At 45.6% G+C, this 19,372-nt stretch overlaps 1 protein-coding gene across 2 annotated transcripts; it reads left to right on the forward strand.

Annotated features, from left to right (window-relative positions):
- The first annotated feature begins 1,191 nt into the window (after positions 1 to 1,191).
- On the forward strand, positions 1,192 to 14,485 carry ftr84 (finTRIM family, member 84). Of its 2 annotated transcripts, XM_034188476.1 has the most exons (7): positions 1,342 to 1,917; positions 3,432 to 3,527; positions 5,804 to 6,037; positions 11,262 to 11,418; positions 11,502 to 11,558; positions 11,692 to 11,745; positions 13,801 to 14,485. In XM_034188476.1, exons 1-7 carry the CDS (start codon positions 1,342 to 1,344, stop codon positions 14,340 to 14,342), a joined length of 1,716 nt encoding a protein of 571 aa, XP_034044367.1. In that variant the 3' UTR covers positions 14,343 to 14,485. The 2 variants fall into 2 exon arrangements, with proteins under 2 accessions (XP_034044368.1, XP_034044367.1); XM_034188477.1 differs by lacking the exon at positions 5,804 to 6,037 and having other exon boundaries at positions 1,192 to 1,917.
- The last annotated feature ends 4,887 nt before the right edge of the window (positions 14,486 to 19,372 follow it).

Genomic DNA, 19,372 nt, shown 5'->3' on the forward strand with positions numbered 1-19,372 from the left:
GTAAATACGTTAGAAGTTCATGAAACACATGAGAAAGTGAAAACACTTATTTCCATAGTGGCCCATTTAAAAAACAAATGAAAAAATGTAGTAATAATAATAATAATGTATGTAAGATAAGAACCAAAACAATTTATAAATACATTAAGACAGTAAATTAACTGTAAATTAATGAATTAATTAATTGTAAAGTAAATGCATTCCTGCTCATAGAAATATTGCATAATTTATTACCACCCTGGAAAAATTATCAGCTCTATTCCATAAACACGGCCTAAGCTAGAACTGACAACATGCTAGTGTGTGTGTGTGTGTGTGTATATATATATATATATATATGTGTGTGTGTGTGTGTGTGTGTGTGTGTGTGTGTGTGAGACTGATTGTTTCAATACAATGGAGCTCTTACATAATAAAATTCCAAATTTGATTTTGAAGCACTCTGGCTTGACATTTATGTCAAGCACAAAGTGTGCTTTGTCAATATTGTAAATGTTGATGAAAACACACGCGGCAATAACAGAAGGTCAGGTTTGAGGTCTGGGAGCATGCAGTGGTGCATCACTGCATCCACCACACTCTGAAACATCATTGGGTTCTGGATGACAACCACCCAGTCAGACAACTGGCTCATCATCACTTCTGAACAGTAGTTATCTATCTGCCACAGTTGGTAGAGGACCCGAGTTTGAGAGGGACACACACACCACCACCACCACCCAGAAGTGTTGAACATGTATACAATCATTTTAACTCAAGTAATAATTAGTAATCCTTCTTACATAAACAAATAGCATTTAAGATTACAGCTTTGCACTGAAATATCAATAAACAAATGACTAAAGAAACATGTTAAATAAAATTCCTGCTATTATTGTTAAATTTGGAAAACCTGAAATGTGAATTTGAACATGTTACATAATAAACCACGCTCCAATCAAACATTCACTTTTAGCTCCACATTGTTGCTTCATTTCAAACCTTTCTCTCAGCTGCTTCGTTGACCTTGGTGAGTTTATCTGTAAATCCTGCTTTCATACGCAGATTCTGTCACGGTTGCAGACCACAGCACTTTCACATATACAGTGGAAACTTTGGGGTCTGTGAGAAGCGCTCATCTTTGTGTTTACATTGTCAACATCGGCTCATCCTTTAAATAGGTGCACACACCAGACTTGACTCTGCTTTGAAGGGGTGTTGTAAGATAGCTGTCACCTGGTTGGACTTCCTGCTGATTTGATAAATTTGGTGGAATATCTCCTCAAAGAGTTTGAACTGATACAAATTTGTTAAACTAATACTGAATCAGTTATTTTTAAGATTGTCTCATTGAACAGCAACATGGACGAGTCTGGTTTCCCTTTTTCACCAGAGGCATACAGCTGCCACCTGTGCAGGGACTCTCTGCAAGACCCGGTCACCATCCCCTGTGGTGACACCTACTGTTTGGAGTGCATCAAAGTCTACTGGGACCAGTTTCACCACATGGGCGTATACAGCTGTCCACAGTGCCGTGCAACCTTTACGCCTCGGCCTGTGCTGAGACGAAATGTAACCGACATAAACCACGAGCCACGGCTCCAGCTTCCAGAACTCTCTCCGTTCCCGTACCTGCACAGAGAATCTTACTGCGACTTCTGCGTCGGCCGACGCAACAAGGCGGTGAAGTCGTGCCTCGTGTGCTTAGCCTCTTACTGCGAGACGCATGTCAAGCCCCATTACGAGTCATCTACTTTCAAAAGACACAAGCTGGTGGACGAGACGGGTCACCTGGACAGGAAGATCTGTCCCCAACATGAGAAAGGACTGGAGCTTTTCTGTCGTTCCGACCAAATGTGCATCTGTGTAATGTGTACCGTCAGAGAGCACCGCGGTCACAACATTACCTCAGCAGAAGATGAGCGCAATGACAAACAAGTGAGTTATGAGGTTATCTGACGTTATCTGACATATGTTAGTATTCTATAATATGTATATGCTGCGGACATGACAAGCGAAACTCTTCAGCATCTCACCATATCATTTAGGTCCTTCAGACTTTTTTAGAGTGAATACTTCGGTGGAGCATGAGCAGGGCTAAACCTTTCAGCTTCTCCCTACCTTTTATTTATTTTTTTTTTTTTTCCCCTTTCAGGTTCTGGGGGGGGGGTTCCACACACGCAGACCCCCACCTTTTTTAAGCATTTTTCTTTTTTGCCTGCAATATGGCCAAATTGTCATATTGCAATATTGTCATATCAATATGATATAACATATGACTATGATTTGACACAAAGTCCAGCAACAGTAATAATACCACACTCATTTTGCACTCATCATAATCTTAGGATACTGTGCCCTCCAAAAGTATTGGAACACTTTTTTTTCACGCATATTATGTTAGAAAGATTAAAAAGAAGAAAATAAGATTATCGAATCTTCACTGTGCCTTGTGATAGAATCACTACCATGACTGGTCCACAGCAACCAATGCGGCTTCTACTCTTCTTTATAATTTTCATTTACCGTTGGTGTGTGTTTTTTTTACAGCTTTTTATGACAATGGTTTGTGGCTTTTTCCCCACTCCGGAGATTTTTTTGTGCCATTTCCGTTTTTTGTCTTCATCTACTGTCGGTTTGTGGCTTTTTACAGTTTTTTACAACAATGGTTTGTGTTTTTTTTTCCCCACTGCGGAGATTTTTTCTGCCATTTCCGGTTTGTGCCTCCGTCTACCATAGACTGAGCCTCGCATCCAACAGATTGGATGAATGCAGCTGAAGCAAAAGTGAATGCATTGCAGATTATTTGGATTTACACATTCAATAATAACTTTTTTCTTTCATTTTTACCATGTCTGTTTGTTAGTTTGCAGAATTAAATAAAACACAAAAAACAATAAACAATTTTTCATGAAACAATGTAGAGGGGTGGGACAGGGGTCGGGGAAGAGCCCATTAAATTTTGACAGTACTCTTTATCAAAGGGCAGATCAAAGGACAGCAAACAGAATCTGGGGTCATCAAACAAGATCAAATCTTGATGAACGAAATTAAAGATTAGGATCAAAGGTCACTGATTAGGCTCAGAGCTCAGGTTCACAATCAGGATCACACTTCAGCAATCCAAATGTTTTGTGATGAAAGTACCGTGATAAAAGTTGAGTGATCATGGTGAAAGATCGGGATTAAGTATAAATGATCTGGAACAAAGATCTGACACACAATTCAGCAGTCACAAACAAAAGTGAGCAGTCAGGATTAGGTCAGATCCAGATAATGATGAGCACCTGTTGGACAAAAATGAATTTTGGGACATGGGTGGTCTACTCGATTGTGATTAGGTTTGGATCTTACCTTTAACTGAAGTGGACTGCAAGGCTTATTTGGAGATATATGCTGACATAACGTCTGGCTGTCATGGTGATCTGTCTTATCTTCATTTTCTTCATCAGAAAATCCTCGTGGCCACCCAGTCGGAGGTCCACCACATCATCCAGGAGAGGATGAAGGAGCTGCAGGAACTCAAGCATAATGTTGAAGTTCTCAAAGTAAGATGAGAAGGGCTCAATCAGCTGTGATTGTCTCTATAAAAGGCTATGTTTAGCTTTTCATAGCCCTAGCCATATTAGTGCTTGTCTGACTTGGTTGCCATCCAGGACCCAAAGTGGTTCCAAATGATTATGAACATCTGCCACAGAAAGACCACTTATGACGCATATTCATGTTTGTTACTTCAACAGAGACCCTCCATCATGGCAGATGGTGTTAGCTTTAAAGCAGAAAGACCTTTTGAATCCATTTGAACATCAAACTGTTACATCCTTATTTCGACGTCGGAGTCCATCCCTTGGATGATATTTCAATAATAGCACTTGTTATTGTTTCCCATTTGTTGGCTGAAGCAGGTCCCTTAGATCCACGTTTTCCACTGTTTACAGGCTTTTTGTGTTTTCAGCATGATGTCACTCTACTAAATTCATCTTTATTAAAACCCATTTTGAGTTTAATCAAGATTCGATTAGATTAGACAAGACAGAATTTTATTGATCCCTTGGGAAGAGTCCCTCAAGGAAATTGATATTCTAGCAGCATTGTATAGCAGCACACAGGGTGAGAAGCACACAGAGTATCAAAAGTGAAATAAAAAAAAACAGTTTGCAAATATAAATATAAACATAAATACACAAATATAAATACCAGACATGCTGATCAATACTGGTTTACTGGCTACTACTGTTCTTCTCATTCTCCATCCCGTCCTCTGTCTTCCTGTTACTTCTCCTCCCCCTGAGTGAGGAGTTTTACAGTCTGATGGCCTGAGGGACAAAGGAGTTTTTCAGTCTGTTGGTCCTGCACTTGGGAGGAAGCAGTCTGTGGCTGAAGAGGCTCCTCTGGTTAGAGGTGGGCGATACCAGGAGTTTTGGTATTGATCCCATACCAAGTAAATACAGGCCCAGTATCACTGATATCGATATATGATATCGATCACAATACAAGGGTGTGCTGCTCTGTGTTGTGTGACACAGCGCAGCGCTGCTCTTACAGACAGAGAGTAGACTTTGATGAATCTGCGTGTGCAGCAGTCAGTGCGTGCGGGAGAGAAAAACAGCTTGAGTATCAATCTTTTTACACGAGGATCGTTCAATATCAATACCAGCGTTGGTATCGATATTATCGATATTAGGATCGAGCCACCCACTTCTACCTCTGGTTGCTGTTGACGGTGTGCGGAGGGTGACTGGCATCGTCTATAATGTCCAGCAGTCTGTCCAGTGTTCTCTTCTCTGCCACCATCACTGGAGAATCCAGCATCATGCCATCCACAGAGCCAGCCTGATCTGTTTGACCAGCCTGGATGTGGTCTTCTTGTATGTGCTGCGCCTCCAGCACACCACAGTATAAAAGAGGATGCTGGCTACTATGAACTGCTAGAACATCCACAGGAATTTCCTGCAGATGTTAAATGACTGCAAGCTCTTCAGAAAGTACAGCCTGCTCTGTCCCTTCCTGTACAGGTGGTTGGTGTTGGTTGTTCAGTCCAGTCCATCATCTGAGTCCTTTGCTCATCTTGGCTAATTGCATTTTATGTATGAAATCCCAGTTTCAACAAATTTGTTTAAGAAAGCATGAATGAGCGTGAAAAGAGTAGATGTCGTTGAGTTGTAAACACACTGATGTGGCTTTTCTTTGAACATTCCAAAGGCATAGTGCAGGGGTATTCAACTCTTTCCAGAAAAGAGCCAAGAGGGTGCAGGTTTTCCACCCACTCCACCAGGTGATTTAACGGGTTAACATCACTTTGAGCAGGTGGAATCAGTTAATCCATCTGCCACAGAAGGTCACAGACTGCCCATGGACACTTTTGGTTCTGCACATGCAAATTCTACAGGTCTTGCGAAGAATCAAGAATGCATACAGCATGTACAGGGCCTGTATTCCTGCCGAATGCCTGAACCAAGTCAGGAGCACGGCTAGTAGGGGCTTTGTAATGACAATAAGTCAAACTGTCATTGCACGGGAGAGGTGTGTCAGAAGTACGACACAAGTACTCTGCTATTTGTGCAGCCTGCAAGACAGGTGTGTGCACTCGTGATCCATACACCACATAAGTGGCAAGACCGAGTGTGTATGTATGTCTGTATATAAATATATATGTTACATTCCAGCCATTCCTGGTACTCATACTGTACCACTAAAATTTCAAATTATAACAGAAGATCAATATTCAGATATCATTAATGTAATAATTTGCTTTTTGCCAGGCTTTGTTTGCACCATTTCATGTATGCACAAGAACTCCACCTCACAAAAACCTTTCTTTTAGAGTTCTGCTCAGCGAGCTCAGGCAGAAAGTGATAAGACGTTCCATGAAATGCTGCAGGCGGTGGAGCGCTGGAAGTCTGAAATTAACCAGATGATAATGGCCAACATGCAGGCGGCAATGTCGCAGACTGATGGCTATTTAGAACGTCTGGAGCAAGAAATCTTGGAGCTGCAGCGCAGAGATGCAGAGCTACGGCAGGTTTTGGAAACAGAGGACCACATTCACTTTCTGCAGGTGAATCACAAACATTTCAACACTCCAAATGGCCATAATAATGTAATGATCATAGTTCTAATGTTCACGTTGTCACGCAAGGGTTAACTGTTCTCGAGTTGGGAGGGGGAGTGAGGGTGTGGTGAGCAGGAAGAGAAAAAAGAGAAAAGAAGAAGGTGTCGTCAGCGTGAGTTGTGGCTGCAACAGCAACTCTGTTGTCTTTGGTGTGTTAAAAATAAAAGCTCTGGAAGAGAACCATGGTCCTTGGCTGACTCACTGCAGCGAGGATATTACATTGGTGTCAGAAGCTCGGAATTTGCCCACTGCATGAGCCACTGCTTTAAGCGGGGGGAGAAGATGTCCTCTAGCTCGAGTGCCCGACTGCAGGTAAAGAAGGAGGCCGACATTCCAGAAAACACCGTGATTGCCTCGGAGTGCTGGAGTTCACAGCGGCTGGACAGCACTGTTACCCGCCGTCGGGACGCCATGCAGCCCACTCTTGAATGCAGCGCGGGACCTGAGACTAACAAAGATGGCGGTGCCCAGCAGCTCTTTGTCACCCGCTCCACGACACCGCTGTTCTCCGGCAGAGGGAGCTGGGAAGCTTACCGGGCACAGTTCGAACTGTTAGCAGCCACTGCGGGCTGGTCTGAGAAGATTAAAGCCGTGCAGCTGGCACTTTCATTGACAGAGGAAGCTGCAGACTGCCTCCTGCTCCTGACCCCAGAGGAGAGAGGGGACTACTCTATGTTGGTCGGAGCTCTGCAGAGACGCTTTGGACTTTTTAATCTGAAAGACTCCCTGCGGTGTGAGTTTAAACACCGTGTCAGGCGGATTGGATGAGCCCCTGCGATCCCTGGCACATGAGATTGAGAGCTTGGGCAGACGCGCATATGAAGGAATGCCAAGCACAATCCTGAATGAGCTAGTCTGTGACCAGTTCATCCATGCCCTGACACCTGTGGAGCTGCGCTTACACGTACAGCTCGCCCACCCCGTGACACTAGCTGAGGCGCTTGAACTGGCCCTAGAGAGGGAGGTCGCCACCTGTGCCATAAAGCCGTCAACACCTACACCAGTGATGGCTACCACTGTGAAAGAGCTGCCAGAAGAGAGACCGGTGTGGGTAGAGGAGCTGGTATGTGCTGTGAAAAATCTGTCAGTGGGACCTAGTGTGAGCGGAGTGCAACACAACCTGCCTGCTGTCTGTTGGGGGTGTGGCAAGCCAGGACACATGCTCCGTCGCTGTCCAGAAGCTAAAGGTCAGCAGGGAAACGGGAAAGGGTCCGTGTAGCCCGGATGACACGGACCCCGTCAACCATTCACCGGGATCCGCATGCTGATGCGGTAGAGACTGTGGGCTGGACAGAGGTGGGTGACCACTGCCATGTTCCTGTGCTGATTGGAAATGTTTCCTGCCCAGCCCTCGTGGATACGGGATCTACTGCCACATTGGTGAGACCTGATGTCGTCCCAGAAGGGACCGTTCTAGAGCCGACGTCAGTAAGGCTGCGGACAGTGACTGGTCAGACGGCTGAAATGAAGGGCAGAGGAATGTTTGTTTTCACAGTAGGGAGTTTGGCAGTGACTTTTTCGGCATGGGTGGCTGAGGTGAAAGACCCATGTGTCTTGGGCCTGGACTTTCTCAGAAGCACAGGGTGTGTAGTGGACCTCGGGGCAGGTATGCTCATCTTGCCGGGAGGGCAGACTACCCCACTAATCCCGCACTACAATCAGGTTCTCCCGGCGGCACCCACCTCATGCACTGCTGCACATTCAGAGCTAGCCACTCCTCATCTGGATGAGATCCAGCCCAGCCCGCCCACACCACTCACCCCAGCTGTGCTGTCTGCAGATGTTTTAGCTCCGCTGGATGCCCCAGTGGATCGCGGGGAGGCCATCCGGGGTATCTGGCAAGGAAGCTGCGTTGGTCTGGATGAACGGCAGCAGGTAGAACTGTGGCAGGTTCTGTGGGAATTTAAGGACATTTTTGCACTCAGTGACAATGAAGTGGGCCTCACACACCACGGCCCATCAAAGTGCGACCCCGTCGCTTGCCTATGATTCGACAGGAGGCTGCTGATCGTGAGGTTCAAGCCATGCTGGAGGCGGGCATAATCGAGCCCTCAGACAGCCCATGGTCTTCGGCTGTGGTCATGGTCCCTAAAAAGAATAGCTCAAGGTGGAGGTTTTGCGTGGATTATAGGCCCCTAAACAAGGTGACAAAAAAAGACTGTTACCCCCTTCCCCGAGTTGATGAGACCCTGGATTTGGTGTCCGGCTCCTCATGGTTCTCTTCACTGGACCTGCGCAGTGGGTATCGGCAGGTGCCCATCACCCAGGAATCCAGGCCAAAGACAGCATTCAGCACCACCAGGGGACATTGGCAGTTCAAGGTTCTCAGCTTTGGACTGTGTAACGCGCCTGGGACATTCGAGAGGCTTATGGACAATGTTCTAGCCAAGGTTCCTCGACAGGAGTGCTTAGTGTACCTGGACGATGTCCTCGTCCATGGGAGGTCCTTCGAGGCTGCGCTGGACTCCCTGAGGGTGGTGCTGGGAAGGATTGCTGCTGCCGGGTTGAAGTTGCACCCGGAGAAGTGTCACTTTATGCAGCGGGAGGTGGAGTTCCTTGGCCACAAAGTGAGCAGCGAAGGCATCAGCACGCTCCAGGTGAAAATTCAGGCTATCTGGGACTGGCCAGTCCCAGATAACCAGAAGCAGCTCAAGAGTTTTCTCGGGCTGGCCTCTTACTATCGGAGGTTCGTGAAGGGTTTTTCCTGCATTGGAGCCCCTCTTTTCCGTCTCCTCCAGAACAACCAGCCTTTCATGTGGACACCAAACTGCCAAGAGGCATTTTCTACCCTTAAGCAAGCTCTCACAAGTGCCCCTGTTCTCATCACACCGGATCCCACTTTGCCATTCTTGCTGGATACGGATGCCAGTGATGTGGGAATGGGAGCAGTATTGGCGCAGGTGGGTCCTGAAGGGGAGCGGGTGGTGGCATATTTCAGCCGCGTTTTCAATAAGAGTGAGAGACGCTATTGTGTGACCAGACGTGAGCTTCTTGCTGTTGTTTTGGCTGCCCGGCACTTCAAGCATTATTTATGTGGCGTGCCCTTCACAATCAGGACTGATCATGCAGCCCTTCAGTGGCTGGTATCTTTCAGGGAGCCGGAAGGCCAGGTTGCAAGGTGGCTGGAGGAGTTGCAGTCTTTTCACTTCAGTGTCGTGCATCGACCAGGGGCCCAGCACGCCAATGCTGATGCCCTGTCCCGGCGTCCATGTGCAGTGGACGGTTGCAGCTACTGCGACCGCAGGGATGCCAGGGAAATGGAACTCAGGGGGGTGGGGTTGGCTGCTGAACAAACATGCTGCTCTCTAGAGGTTGTTGGGGCTGCGGATTGGGCCTCTCAGCAGGAAAACGACAAAGAGTTGAAATGTGTGCGGCAGTGGGTCCAAAGCGGGGTCAGACCATCCTGGGAGGGGGTGATGGGCCTGTCGGGGACTGTTAAGGGCCTGTGGAGTAAGTTTAGCATGTTACGCATGCTAGATGGGGTACTCCAGCGAGCATGGAAGGAGCCTGCCACAGGGGAAGAGAGATGGCAGGTAGTGGTCCCCAGAACCCTTAGACAGATAGTGCTGAAGGCGTGCCATGGGGGCACAGGCTCAGGACACTTCGGAAGTACTAAGACCCTCCGTCGGCTGCGCCAGGGGTTCTACTGGGGTCAGCATCGCAGTGATGTCGAGGATTTCTGTCGGCGCTGCGATGATTGTGCAGCCTATAAAGGACCCCTTGATCAGTCCCGGGCCCCTCTACAGCAGCAAGCAGTTGGGGAGCCCATGGAGAGGGTAGCGGTGGACATCATGGGCCCCTTTCCAGTGTCTGACAGAGGAAATAAGTATGTGCTCTGTGCGATGGACTACTTTACAAAATGGCCAGAAGCTTATGCTCTGCCGGATCAAGAAGCAGAAACAGTGGCAGACGCCCTGTTGGAGGGCATGTTCAGCCGGTTTGGAACACCTGACATAATCCACAGTGACCAGGGCCGGAACTTCGAGTCCAAGGTTTTCACAGCTTTGTGTGACCGGTTGAATGTGCAGAAAACACGCACCACACCATTACATCCACAGAGTGACGGGTTAGTGGAGCGTTTTAACCGCACAATGCAGCAGCAGCTAGCAATCCTTACTGCCACCCACCAGCGCGACTGGGACAGACACATTCCCCTGGTTTTGATGGCCTACCGCTCTGCTGTCCAGAGCTCTACAAACTGTACCCCTGCCATGCTGATGCTGGCTAGGGAAATCCAGACACCAGCCGAGCTGGTTTTTGGGCGGCCACCAGACACAACACGGGACCCACCAGGGCCGGAGTATGCAAGAAAGCTGCAAGATCGTCTCGAGATAGCCCACACGTTTGCCAGGGACCAGCTGGAGAAGGCTGGCTTGAGACAAAAGAGGAATTACGATTTGAGGAGCAAGGGCAGAAGTTTTACGGCCAGTGAACTGGTTTGGGTCTATTCGCCCAAACGTAAGAAGGGGCGTTGTCCAAAACTGGACAGTCACTGGGTTGGCCCATGCAGGGTGCTAGAGCGTGTCGGGGAGGTGGTTTATAGGGTTCAGGTGCCCCCAAAGGGCAGGAAAGTAGCCCTCCACCGGGATAGATTGGCACCCTATAGGGGAGGGGCTCTCCCTTCATTTGAACAAAGTTCTGCCCCACTCTGTAGCCCAGAACGATCAGCAGGACCAGATTCCCCAGTCCCATTTCCAGTGACATCCACTATGTCTCTGCTGCCATCTGGGAATGAGCGTGGGCCAGCCCCACGCAGGCCACAAAGACAGAGACGGAGACCTCCACGGTTTGGGGATTATTTGTTGACCCCTCGAGGGCAAGGGGCTTCATAAAGGGGGGGGCAGTGTAATGATCATAGTTCTAATGTTCACGTTGTCACGCAAGGGTTAACTGTTCTCGAGTTGGGAGGGGGAGTGAGGGTGTGGTGAGCAGGAAGAGAAAAAAGAGAAAAGAAGAAGGTGTGGTCAGCGTGAGTTGTGGCTGCAACAGCAACTCTGTTGTCTTTGGTGTGTTAAAAATAAAAGCTCTGGAAGAGAACCATGGTCCTTGGCTGACTCACTGCAGCGAGGATATTACAATAATATTAATACATTGTATAAGTATAAAACGTGGTCCTTAGTGTGGCACTTTATTGATCTCACAAAATGGTGGGACTTTTATCTCTTAACAGAATTTTCCTACCCTCTGTGTGCCTCCTGAGGCCATGGTGCCCAAAGTCCTCATCAATCCTCAGTTCTCATTTCGTGAGATGAGTAAAACGGCCACTGACATGAAGGAACATCTGGATGACATCTGCAAGAGGGACCTAAGCAAAATCTCAAAGACAGGTTTGTTCCTTCATATGTCTGCTTCTTAGCTGATACCATGAAAAGCACACAGTAAGCATTATACTGCTCTATCATTTTCACAGTGAGTGAAACCCCTGTGTACATACTTTTACCAAGAAATGGAGACAAGCAACTCAAAAGTAAGTGTCTGTTCACTATTTACAACATTTTAATATGGTGAAGTGTTTTAAAAGGTGTTGTATCTAACATAACATAATAATTAAGCAAAACTTGATTTCAAAGTAATGCATTGATATGTTGACATTCAAACAGTTCCATCCCGAGTCGATTTTCAGGAGCCAAAAACCAGGACGGACTTTCTGAGATGTGAGTAGATGATTTACCTTTCTATCTGTTCGATTCGGTCATGTTACTACATTCCATTTTCAACAAGTTAATATAGGTTGCAAGGTGTGACGTATAACAGACACTACAGGGAGATGAATGAGGGACTGATTGTCTGTTTCAACCTCCTTTTATCAGTGCAGTTATTTCTATGAAATGTATTGAATTCTGCAAGAAAAATTTGATCAAAGGCTGCAAATATCAACTTGCATGTCACATCTTTGGTGCAATGAGCCACAGTTTCTGTGTCTGCTCCTTTAAATGGAAAGGAGCTGCTGTTTGCTGTGGCCCTGTCAGAGGTGGCATCTCTCTGGTTACATCGGAATACGCATAGTAGACTACTATACAGTCGGCAAAAATTCTTAAGCACAATCCGTAGGGCAAGGCTATTCAACTCGTTCCAGAAATGGCCGAGAGGGTGCACATTTTCTTTGCAACCATCCACTCCACCAGGTGATTTCACTGATTTAACTGATTCCATCTGCTCAAAGTGATGTTAATCAGAGAAATCACCTAGTGGAGTGGGTGGTTGCAAAGAAAACCTGCACGCTCTCGGCCCTTTCTGGAATGAGATGAATACCCCTGCTGTAGGGTGACTGAATACTCAGTATACATTGAGTAGTCATCGAATGATACCCGGATGGTCTACTACCTCTATAGTATGCAAATGGTGTACACTACACCATCCCATAATGCAGCTGCACCATGGTAACCAAAGATAAAGCGCATTCCATGAAAATTCAAAGATTGTGGACACACATGAATATAATAGTGATGTCCAAGGGGCAATGGCATTGTACAAATGTAAATCAGGAACCATTCAAAAAAAGCCACCATTACAAAGTAGAAATTTTCATGTCATGTGTGCATATGCACATATGTATTATCTATAAACACCCATATCAAAAGACAGGTAGCATGGGGGTGGTGTAGTAGGTCTGAATTGTGTCCCTAGTACTCACTCACTTACGTCTATTAGGTACTACAGTAACAGTTGGGTAGTATGTACAAACCGACCTTAAGTGCATCTTTAGTATTTGGTTGCAGGATCTGACTCTGAAGTGCACACTACTCCAAAAGTCACAGAAGTCTAAAATGAGCTTTTGCAAAAAAAAAAAAAATCAACATGCACAACATTAGAATTGGGGGATTTAAGGCATATTGAACATGAAAACCCAAACGCATGTAACTGCAAAAGGTAGATAGAAACACTTTTGTGCAATATTTATTTTTAATCTTTTATAAGGCCCGGGGCCTGTTGGTGCCAGTACTTTTCCCCAGATTCTGCGGTGTGAAGCAAATGAGAGTCTATGACTCCCTGCTGGATGGGACACCAGTCCAATGCAGATTACTGGTCTAGCCAAGGTCGGTACCCATTTACTGCTGGGTGGATTGTGGCATTGCAGATGAAAGGTCTTATCCAAAAACAGAGGTACCGTAAACTGTAACTGACCTGAGGTTTACATATTGGTAGTCCACCAACCCGTTATGCCACTGAGCTACCTGCTCTAATTGTGCAGTTTGTAAATTTAACTACTGTTGTTGAAGAATTGTTTTAATCATATAGTTTAGGTCTGGGTGCATGTGCCAGTGCCATTGCTGCACATTGTTGCATCCATTATATTAGAGAACATCCTTGGGTCCTGGATGCCAACCGTGCAGATAGGTATAGGTAATTGGCTCATCTTTACCTTTCACCAGTAGACATCTATCTGTTGAGGCCAGGTGAAACATGGGCATGTCCTTGGCCTTTTCCAGTTGTTGAGGTCCTTAATACTGATGCACCTGCATGCTGGATCATGCCCAGAGAGAAGTACTGTATGGTCAAAATGGCATAGCCAACCTTCCCTCACAACCAACGTGGTGGCTCCCTAATTATCCATTCGTTTGAAATAAAATTCCAACAGTACCCCAGGATCCTTCAAAGAGCTCAAGTACCAAAATATCCAACATTGCCTTAGGTCACTTTAGTGTCGATAATATCAATATGTAACAAAATGATTAATAGGTGTATTATGTGTGACTCTTTTTGCCCAGATGCTTGTAAAATGTCCTTTGATCCAAACACTGTCTACAAAGAACTGGTTCTGTCAGAAGGAAACCAGAAGGTCACCCGAAAGAGAACTGTCCAGTTTTACCCAGATCATCCCGAACGATTTGATGGATTCTCCCAGGTGATGTGCAAGGAGTCTCTGTCTGGGTTCAGATTTTACTGGGAGGCAGAGTGGAGTGGGGAATTTTCCATCGGGGTTGCCTACAAGAGCATCAGTCGCAAGGGGAAGAATTCTAAGAGCTTGCTAGGCTACAATGACAAGTCCTGGAGCCTCCTGTGCTCAGACACAGGCTACTCTGCCTGGCACAACAAAATCGATCAAGACATCCATAGTGTTCCCAGGGCATCAAGAATTGGTGTGTATTTGGACTATGCTGGCAACACAGTGGCCTTTTACTCTGTATTACAGAATATGGAGCTCATCCACAGATTCAAAGCCCAGTTCAGTGAGCCTCTTTATGCTGGTTTCGGTGTGGGCTCTTCAGTTACCCTCTGCCAGCTGAAGAAGAATTCTACACCTTACTAAGATTAACAAATAAGGGCATTATACACAGTGGTGGGCACACTTCTGATAATCCGATAACAGATAATTATCAAAGATAATGTTTTCAGCATCTAATTATTTTGTGATTAATTTTTGTCTGATAACTTTTAAACCGATAAACAAAACTGAACAGTGACAAGCATTTTTAAAATTAGTTAAGCACCCACCTGTTAAAAGTTTTCTAACATGCACAGTTAGAACCTTTGCAAACAGAAGAGAAGTACTTTAATATTATTAGAAGCTATTAAATTTGTTTTACTAGTAGTTATAAATGTGCAAGAGATAATATTGGAATTTATCTGTTATCGGTTATCTGTAACTTCCAATACATTTTTGGGTGGTTTATTGTTTTATCTTTATCGAAGATAACTTTTCAGTTATCTGATTATCTGTTATCGAAGTTAATTTTTTGGTTATCTGTGCCCACCACTGATTATACATGACTCAGGGGTGTTGATTATGTAATATGCAATCTATATTTATGAGAGATAATATTTTATTAATATATTCTTTTGTTTTTTGGTGCAATGTGTTGTACAATATTAAACTGTAGACAAAGTGTTTATTTTTTTTTTATTGTACAAAGATGTACTCGTTTCGGTTTGTTGGTTTTTGAATTAGCATAAATTTCCACGTTGTTGTGCTTATAACCTTGATGCTACTCTGATAAAAGATGTCTCAGCAGAACTAATTCCAAAGCCATTATTTAGTGGTATTAAAGCAATTTATATACTTTTGTGATTGGAGAACAGGTATACTGTGGGGACGAGGGGTGTGTATTTCTCCCTAATACAATTATAAGATACACATCTAGACACATCATGCCCTGTGATACATTTCAGGGATGACACTTATTATGGAACAATTCAATTTGGTGTTATTTGGTGCAATCCTATAAATTTCTAGTAGGGTTAGGTTAAGGTTAGGGTTGGGGGTAGGATTAGGGTTAGGAGTAGGGTTAGTAATAGTGAGTAAAAAAAAACTCTGTCACGAAAATTTGAATCATTTCATGACGGGAGCATGAAAAAAACATGACTGGTCTGAAACGCCACAGGTAGGAATTGAACTGACGACCTTCTTGCTGTGAGGCAACAGTGCTAACCATCAAGCATACTCACGTACTACTGGTACAGGGGGGTTAAATAGATACATAAAAGGTGTTATGTGTCGGACGCAGCTCGGAGAACCGACCAGCGTTTGAAGGACCCAGTATGAAATAAGCAGAGCACGGTACAAAGGATAACTGAATTTAATACATAACAGTGATAATATAATAACAAAAGGTGCGGCCTGGCGTGGTGCGCTCCCAGCAGCGCTAATGGTCCGGAGCCAGAAGCTGTTTCGGACCCAAGGACCCCGCCGACACCCCCCAGGTGGCCGCAACAACCGAGTCTCAGGAAGTGTGCTGACGAGCGTGAAACCTCACCCCCTCCTCTTTCACAGACTGTGCATCAAACCTGGACGTTCTCAGCATCCGCTGTTGATGAGATGGCTCCCGAGACGACGATCTCACCCGTCTGGTCACAAGGTCGAGTCTCTGGCAAATACACACTGTGCACTCCAGTCTTAAATGCCAACATGTTCCAATCCATCCAGATGCACCACAGCTGTGAGTCCTGACGAGTCGCAGGTGATCAGGGTGAGGTCCTGACAGCCTCAGCAACACAGCCACTCAGTCCCAAACGCACGCCACCTGGGAGGAAAACCAAAAGACAGAAACAAACCGGCAGCCAGGCCCCCCCAGCCATATAACAGTACCCCACCCTCACGGGAAGCCTCCCGGCGACCACACACACCTGGCCCAGGAGAAACACCCCCCTCCAGGGACCATGGCTGGAAACCGTGTCTGCGTTCATCCTCCAACAGACTGGTTGAACTGGCTGCATCTTTGCCCTTGTTTCTGACAGTCTCTTAGCACAGGTGTGGCCCAGCGACCCGTGCTAACAGAGCTCCGCCGTGCGCGTGAACCCATTACAAACGCACTCTTGCAGCTCCCGTTTAAACCTCTTATCCGGTCGGAGTGTGACGCGAAGCCGTCGCCAGTCACACTCCACCACGACCCACGGATAAGGCACAACACAGGAACACGGCTGCAAGAGAGCACAAATCAGTATCCAATAATGGGTTCTCAAACACGCACCTTCCGGGCGGAGAGCCCCGCAACTGATCCGGATAACCACTGAACGTCTGCTGCCGCCTTCCCGGCGCGTTACCGTCTCTGCTACCGCTGGGTCCGTGATGTTTGGCCAGAGACTACTGTTATGTGTCGGACGCAGCTCGGAGAACCGACCAGCGTTTGAAGGACCCAGTATGAAATAAGCAGAGCACGGTACAAAGGCTAACTGAATTTAATACATAACAGTGATAATATAATAACAAAAGGTGCGGCCTGGCGTGGTGCGCTCCCAGCAGCGCTAACGGTCCGGAGCCAGAAGCTGTTTCGGACCCAAGGACCCCGCCGACACCCCCCAGGTGGCCGCAACAACCGAGTCTGTGAAAGAAGGAACCATTATGTGAGTCCACACTCTACACACAGAGAGAACACTTAAAGGTGTACAAACAGCAAACACTTCCTGGCTTGATTACTGATCAGCTTCCCAACCTGCAGGCATGGAACAATCAGTTCCCAAAACTCCACTGCAGTGAAAGCTGATACATGACTAACGTACAGCTCAATATAAAAAGGTGTGAGGGACACCACATTTACTGACTGTATAAATGTTAGTCACAAAATCTAACGTACCTCAGGAAGTGTGCTGACGAGCGTGAGACCTCACCCCCTCCTCTTTCACAGACTGTGCATCAAACCTGGACGTTCTCAGCATCCGCTGTTGATGAGATGGCTCCCGAGACGACGATCTCACCCGTCTGGTCACAAGGTCGAGTCTCTGGCAAATACACACTGTGCACTCCAGTCTTAAATGCCAACATGTTCCAATCCATCCAGATGCACCACAGCTGTGAGTCCTGACGAGTCGCAGGTGATCAGGGTGAGGTCCTGACAGCCTCAGCAACACAGCCACTCAGTCCCAAACGCACGCCACCTGGGAGGAAAACCAAAAGACAGAAACAAACCGGCAGCCAGGCCCCCCCAGCCATATAACAAAAGGGACATGTCCCCATGTGTTTCTTATGTTATTAAATAGCCTGACAACTTTTATTCTACTGTATTCTGTGCGTTATAGCTGCTGACATACGTTTATATACACCTTGACTCAACACATTCAATGTCACTGTTCCCCGGTGGCACATGTGGGTATAGTACATAGGACACGCACAGCATTTTCGAGGGTATAGTCACTACCTTTTAAAAAGAAAAGTCAATGAAATAAAAAATGAAATTCTAATATTCAATATTTCTTCTTCAACATAAAATATTTTCAATGTACAGCTAAATTAATCAGTCTTATTGTTCCAGTACTGTCAGATCAGACTGATATTCACATGTGAGCGATGGCTGCAGTCTCTCCCTGCTTAGCTCACAGGATTTGCAAGAGAAATCATCCAAATTTTCTACACTGTTTTTCATGTTTGCCTTGTAGCGGGCGTGAGCCACGGCCATGTCAGAATATGCAAACTTCCAGGTGTCAAAGGAGAAAACCTCAAGGTGCTGAGCATGGTTCATGCAAACATGTAAAAGCTTTTAAACATACACAGTCCTGTGCAAAAGATGTAATATTTCAAACATGGTGTTTCGGTTGCAAATGTGTCCACAATAGCTGTCTTAGGAGACCTGGTGATCCATTTCATCTTGATTATAAAGGGTAATATGTATATGTCACATACATGAACAAGTGAAGTTCTTCAGCATCTCACCATGTCATTAAGGTCCTTCAGACCTTTCTTTCAGTAAATACTTCTGGGGAGCATTAGCATGGCTAAAAACCTGTGCTCCCCCAGACCCCCTAACAATGGCCATCTTAAGCATTTTTCTTTATTTGCATCTCACATGCATGCAAAGTCCTCACCATCTCATTTAGGTGCTTCAGACTTTATTTTCAGGAAATGCTTCTGGGTAACATTAGCACGGCTAAAAAGCCTTCAGATTCTTGGGAGCTTTGCCCCCTCAAACACCCCAACTACGGCCCTGTTAACCCCCTGCACATTCACTGAGCTAATGTGTCACGTTGCATGCTGCGGCCCACTTTAGTGTTCCCAGATTCAATGTTGACTCAACATTTAGAAGTGTCGATCCAGGAAGTGTTCAACATTTGACATTTCCTGTTTCACTGTGGAGTCAAAATTTGGCACTTCTTGTTTATGACACAGTTTACCATGAGCGAGCTTCGCGCCTCTGCGCATCGCTACACTTGTAAATATCTGAAAAGACACTCAGAGAGCAAACCCTGTGCCTTCAATGTTTGACACCAGTGCCATAAATTATTTCTGTGTGATTCAGTGATACCATAATATATTGGTTATATATAATATATATAGGTTGTGTGTGGTCCTGACATTTGATCAGTTCTGTCCAAAATTGATCCACTTTATCCTTGCTTAACACACAACCCTTCCACCATTCATACTGACCCTCAAATGGTTTGAGTTAAGCTATTATGACTTTGCAAATCACGTGCTTTCCAAGGAGTAGAGAAGGGCTCATGACATCATCGCATGGTTCATAGGTGGTGGTTGGCTGCTGCAGTTTGTTGCTTTTGGATTTATATGGATGTATCAGCTGCATTACTTTTATGACACACCCTAAGAAACCAGGAAAGATTAAAATACTGAACAACATACAGTGAGGAAAATAAGTATTTGAACACCCTGCGATTTTGCAAGTTCTCCCACTTAGAAATCATGGAGGGGTCTGAAATTTTCATCTTAGGTGCATGTCCACTCTGAGACATAATCTAAAAAAAAAATCCGGAAATCACAATGTATGATTTTTTAATAATTTATTTGTATGTTACTGCTACAAATAAGTATTTGAACACCTGTGAAAATCAATGTTAATATTTGGTACAGTAGCCTTTGTTTGCAATTACAGAGGTCAAACATTTCCTGTAGTT

The sequence above is a fragment of the Thalassophryne amazonica genome, chromosome 15 (assembly GCF_902500255.1).
Source record: "Thalassophryne amazonica chromosome 15, fThaAma1.1, whole genome shotgun sequence".
Lineage (NCBI taxonomy): Eukaryota > Metazoa > Chordata > Actinopteri > Batrachoidiformes > Batrachoididae > Thalassophryne > Thalassophryne amazonica.

Bases quoted from the DNA above. Each gene is read 5' to 3' on its own strand.
- ftr84 (XM_034188476.1), top strand. From the start codon at position 1,342: ATGGACGAGTCTGGTTTCCCTTTTTCACCAGAGGCATACAGCTGCCAC. The intron at 1,918-3,431 runs GTGAGTTATGAG...TTTCTTCATCAG, and splicing joins ATGAGCGCAATGACAAACAA to AAAATCCTCGTGGCCACCCA. The intron at 11,559-11,691 runs GTAAGTGTCTGT...ACATTCAAACAG, and splicing joins TGGAGACAAGCAACTCAAAA to TTCCATCCCGAGTCGATTTT.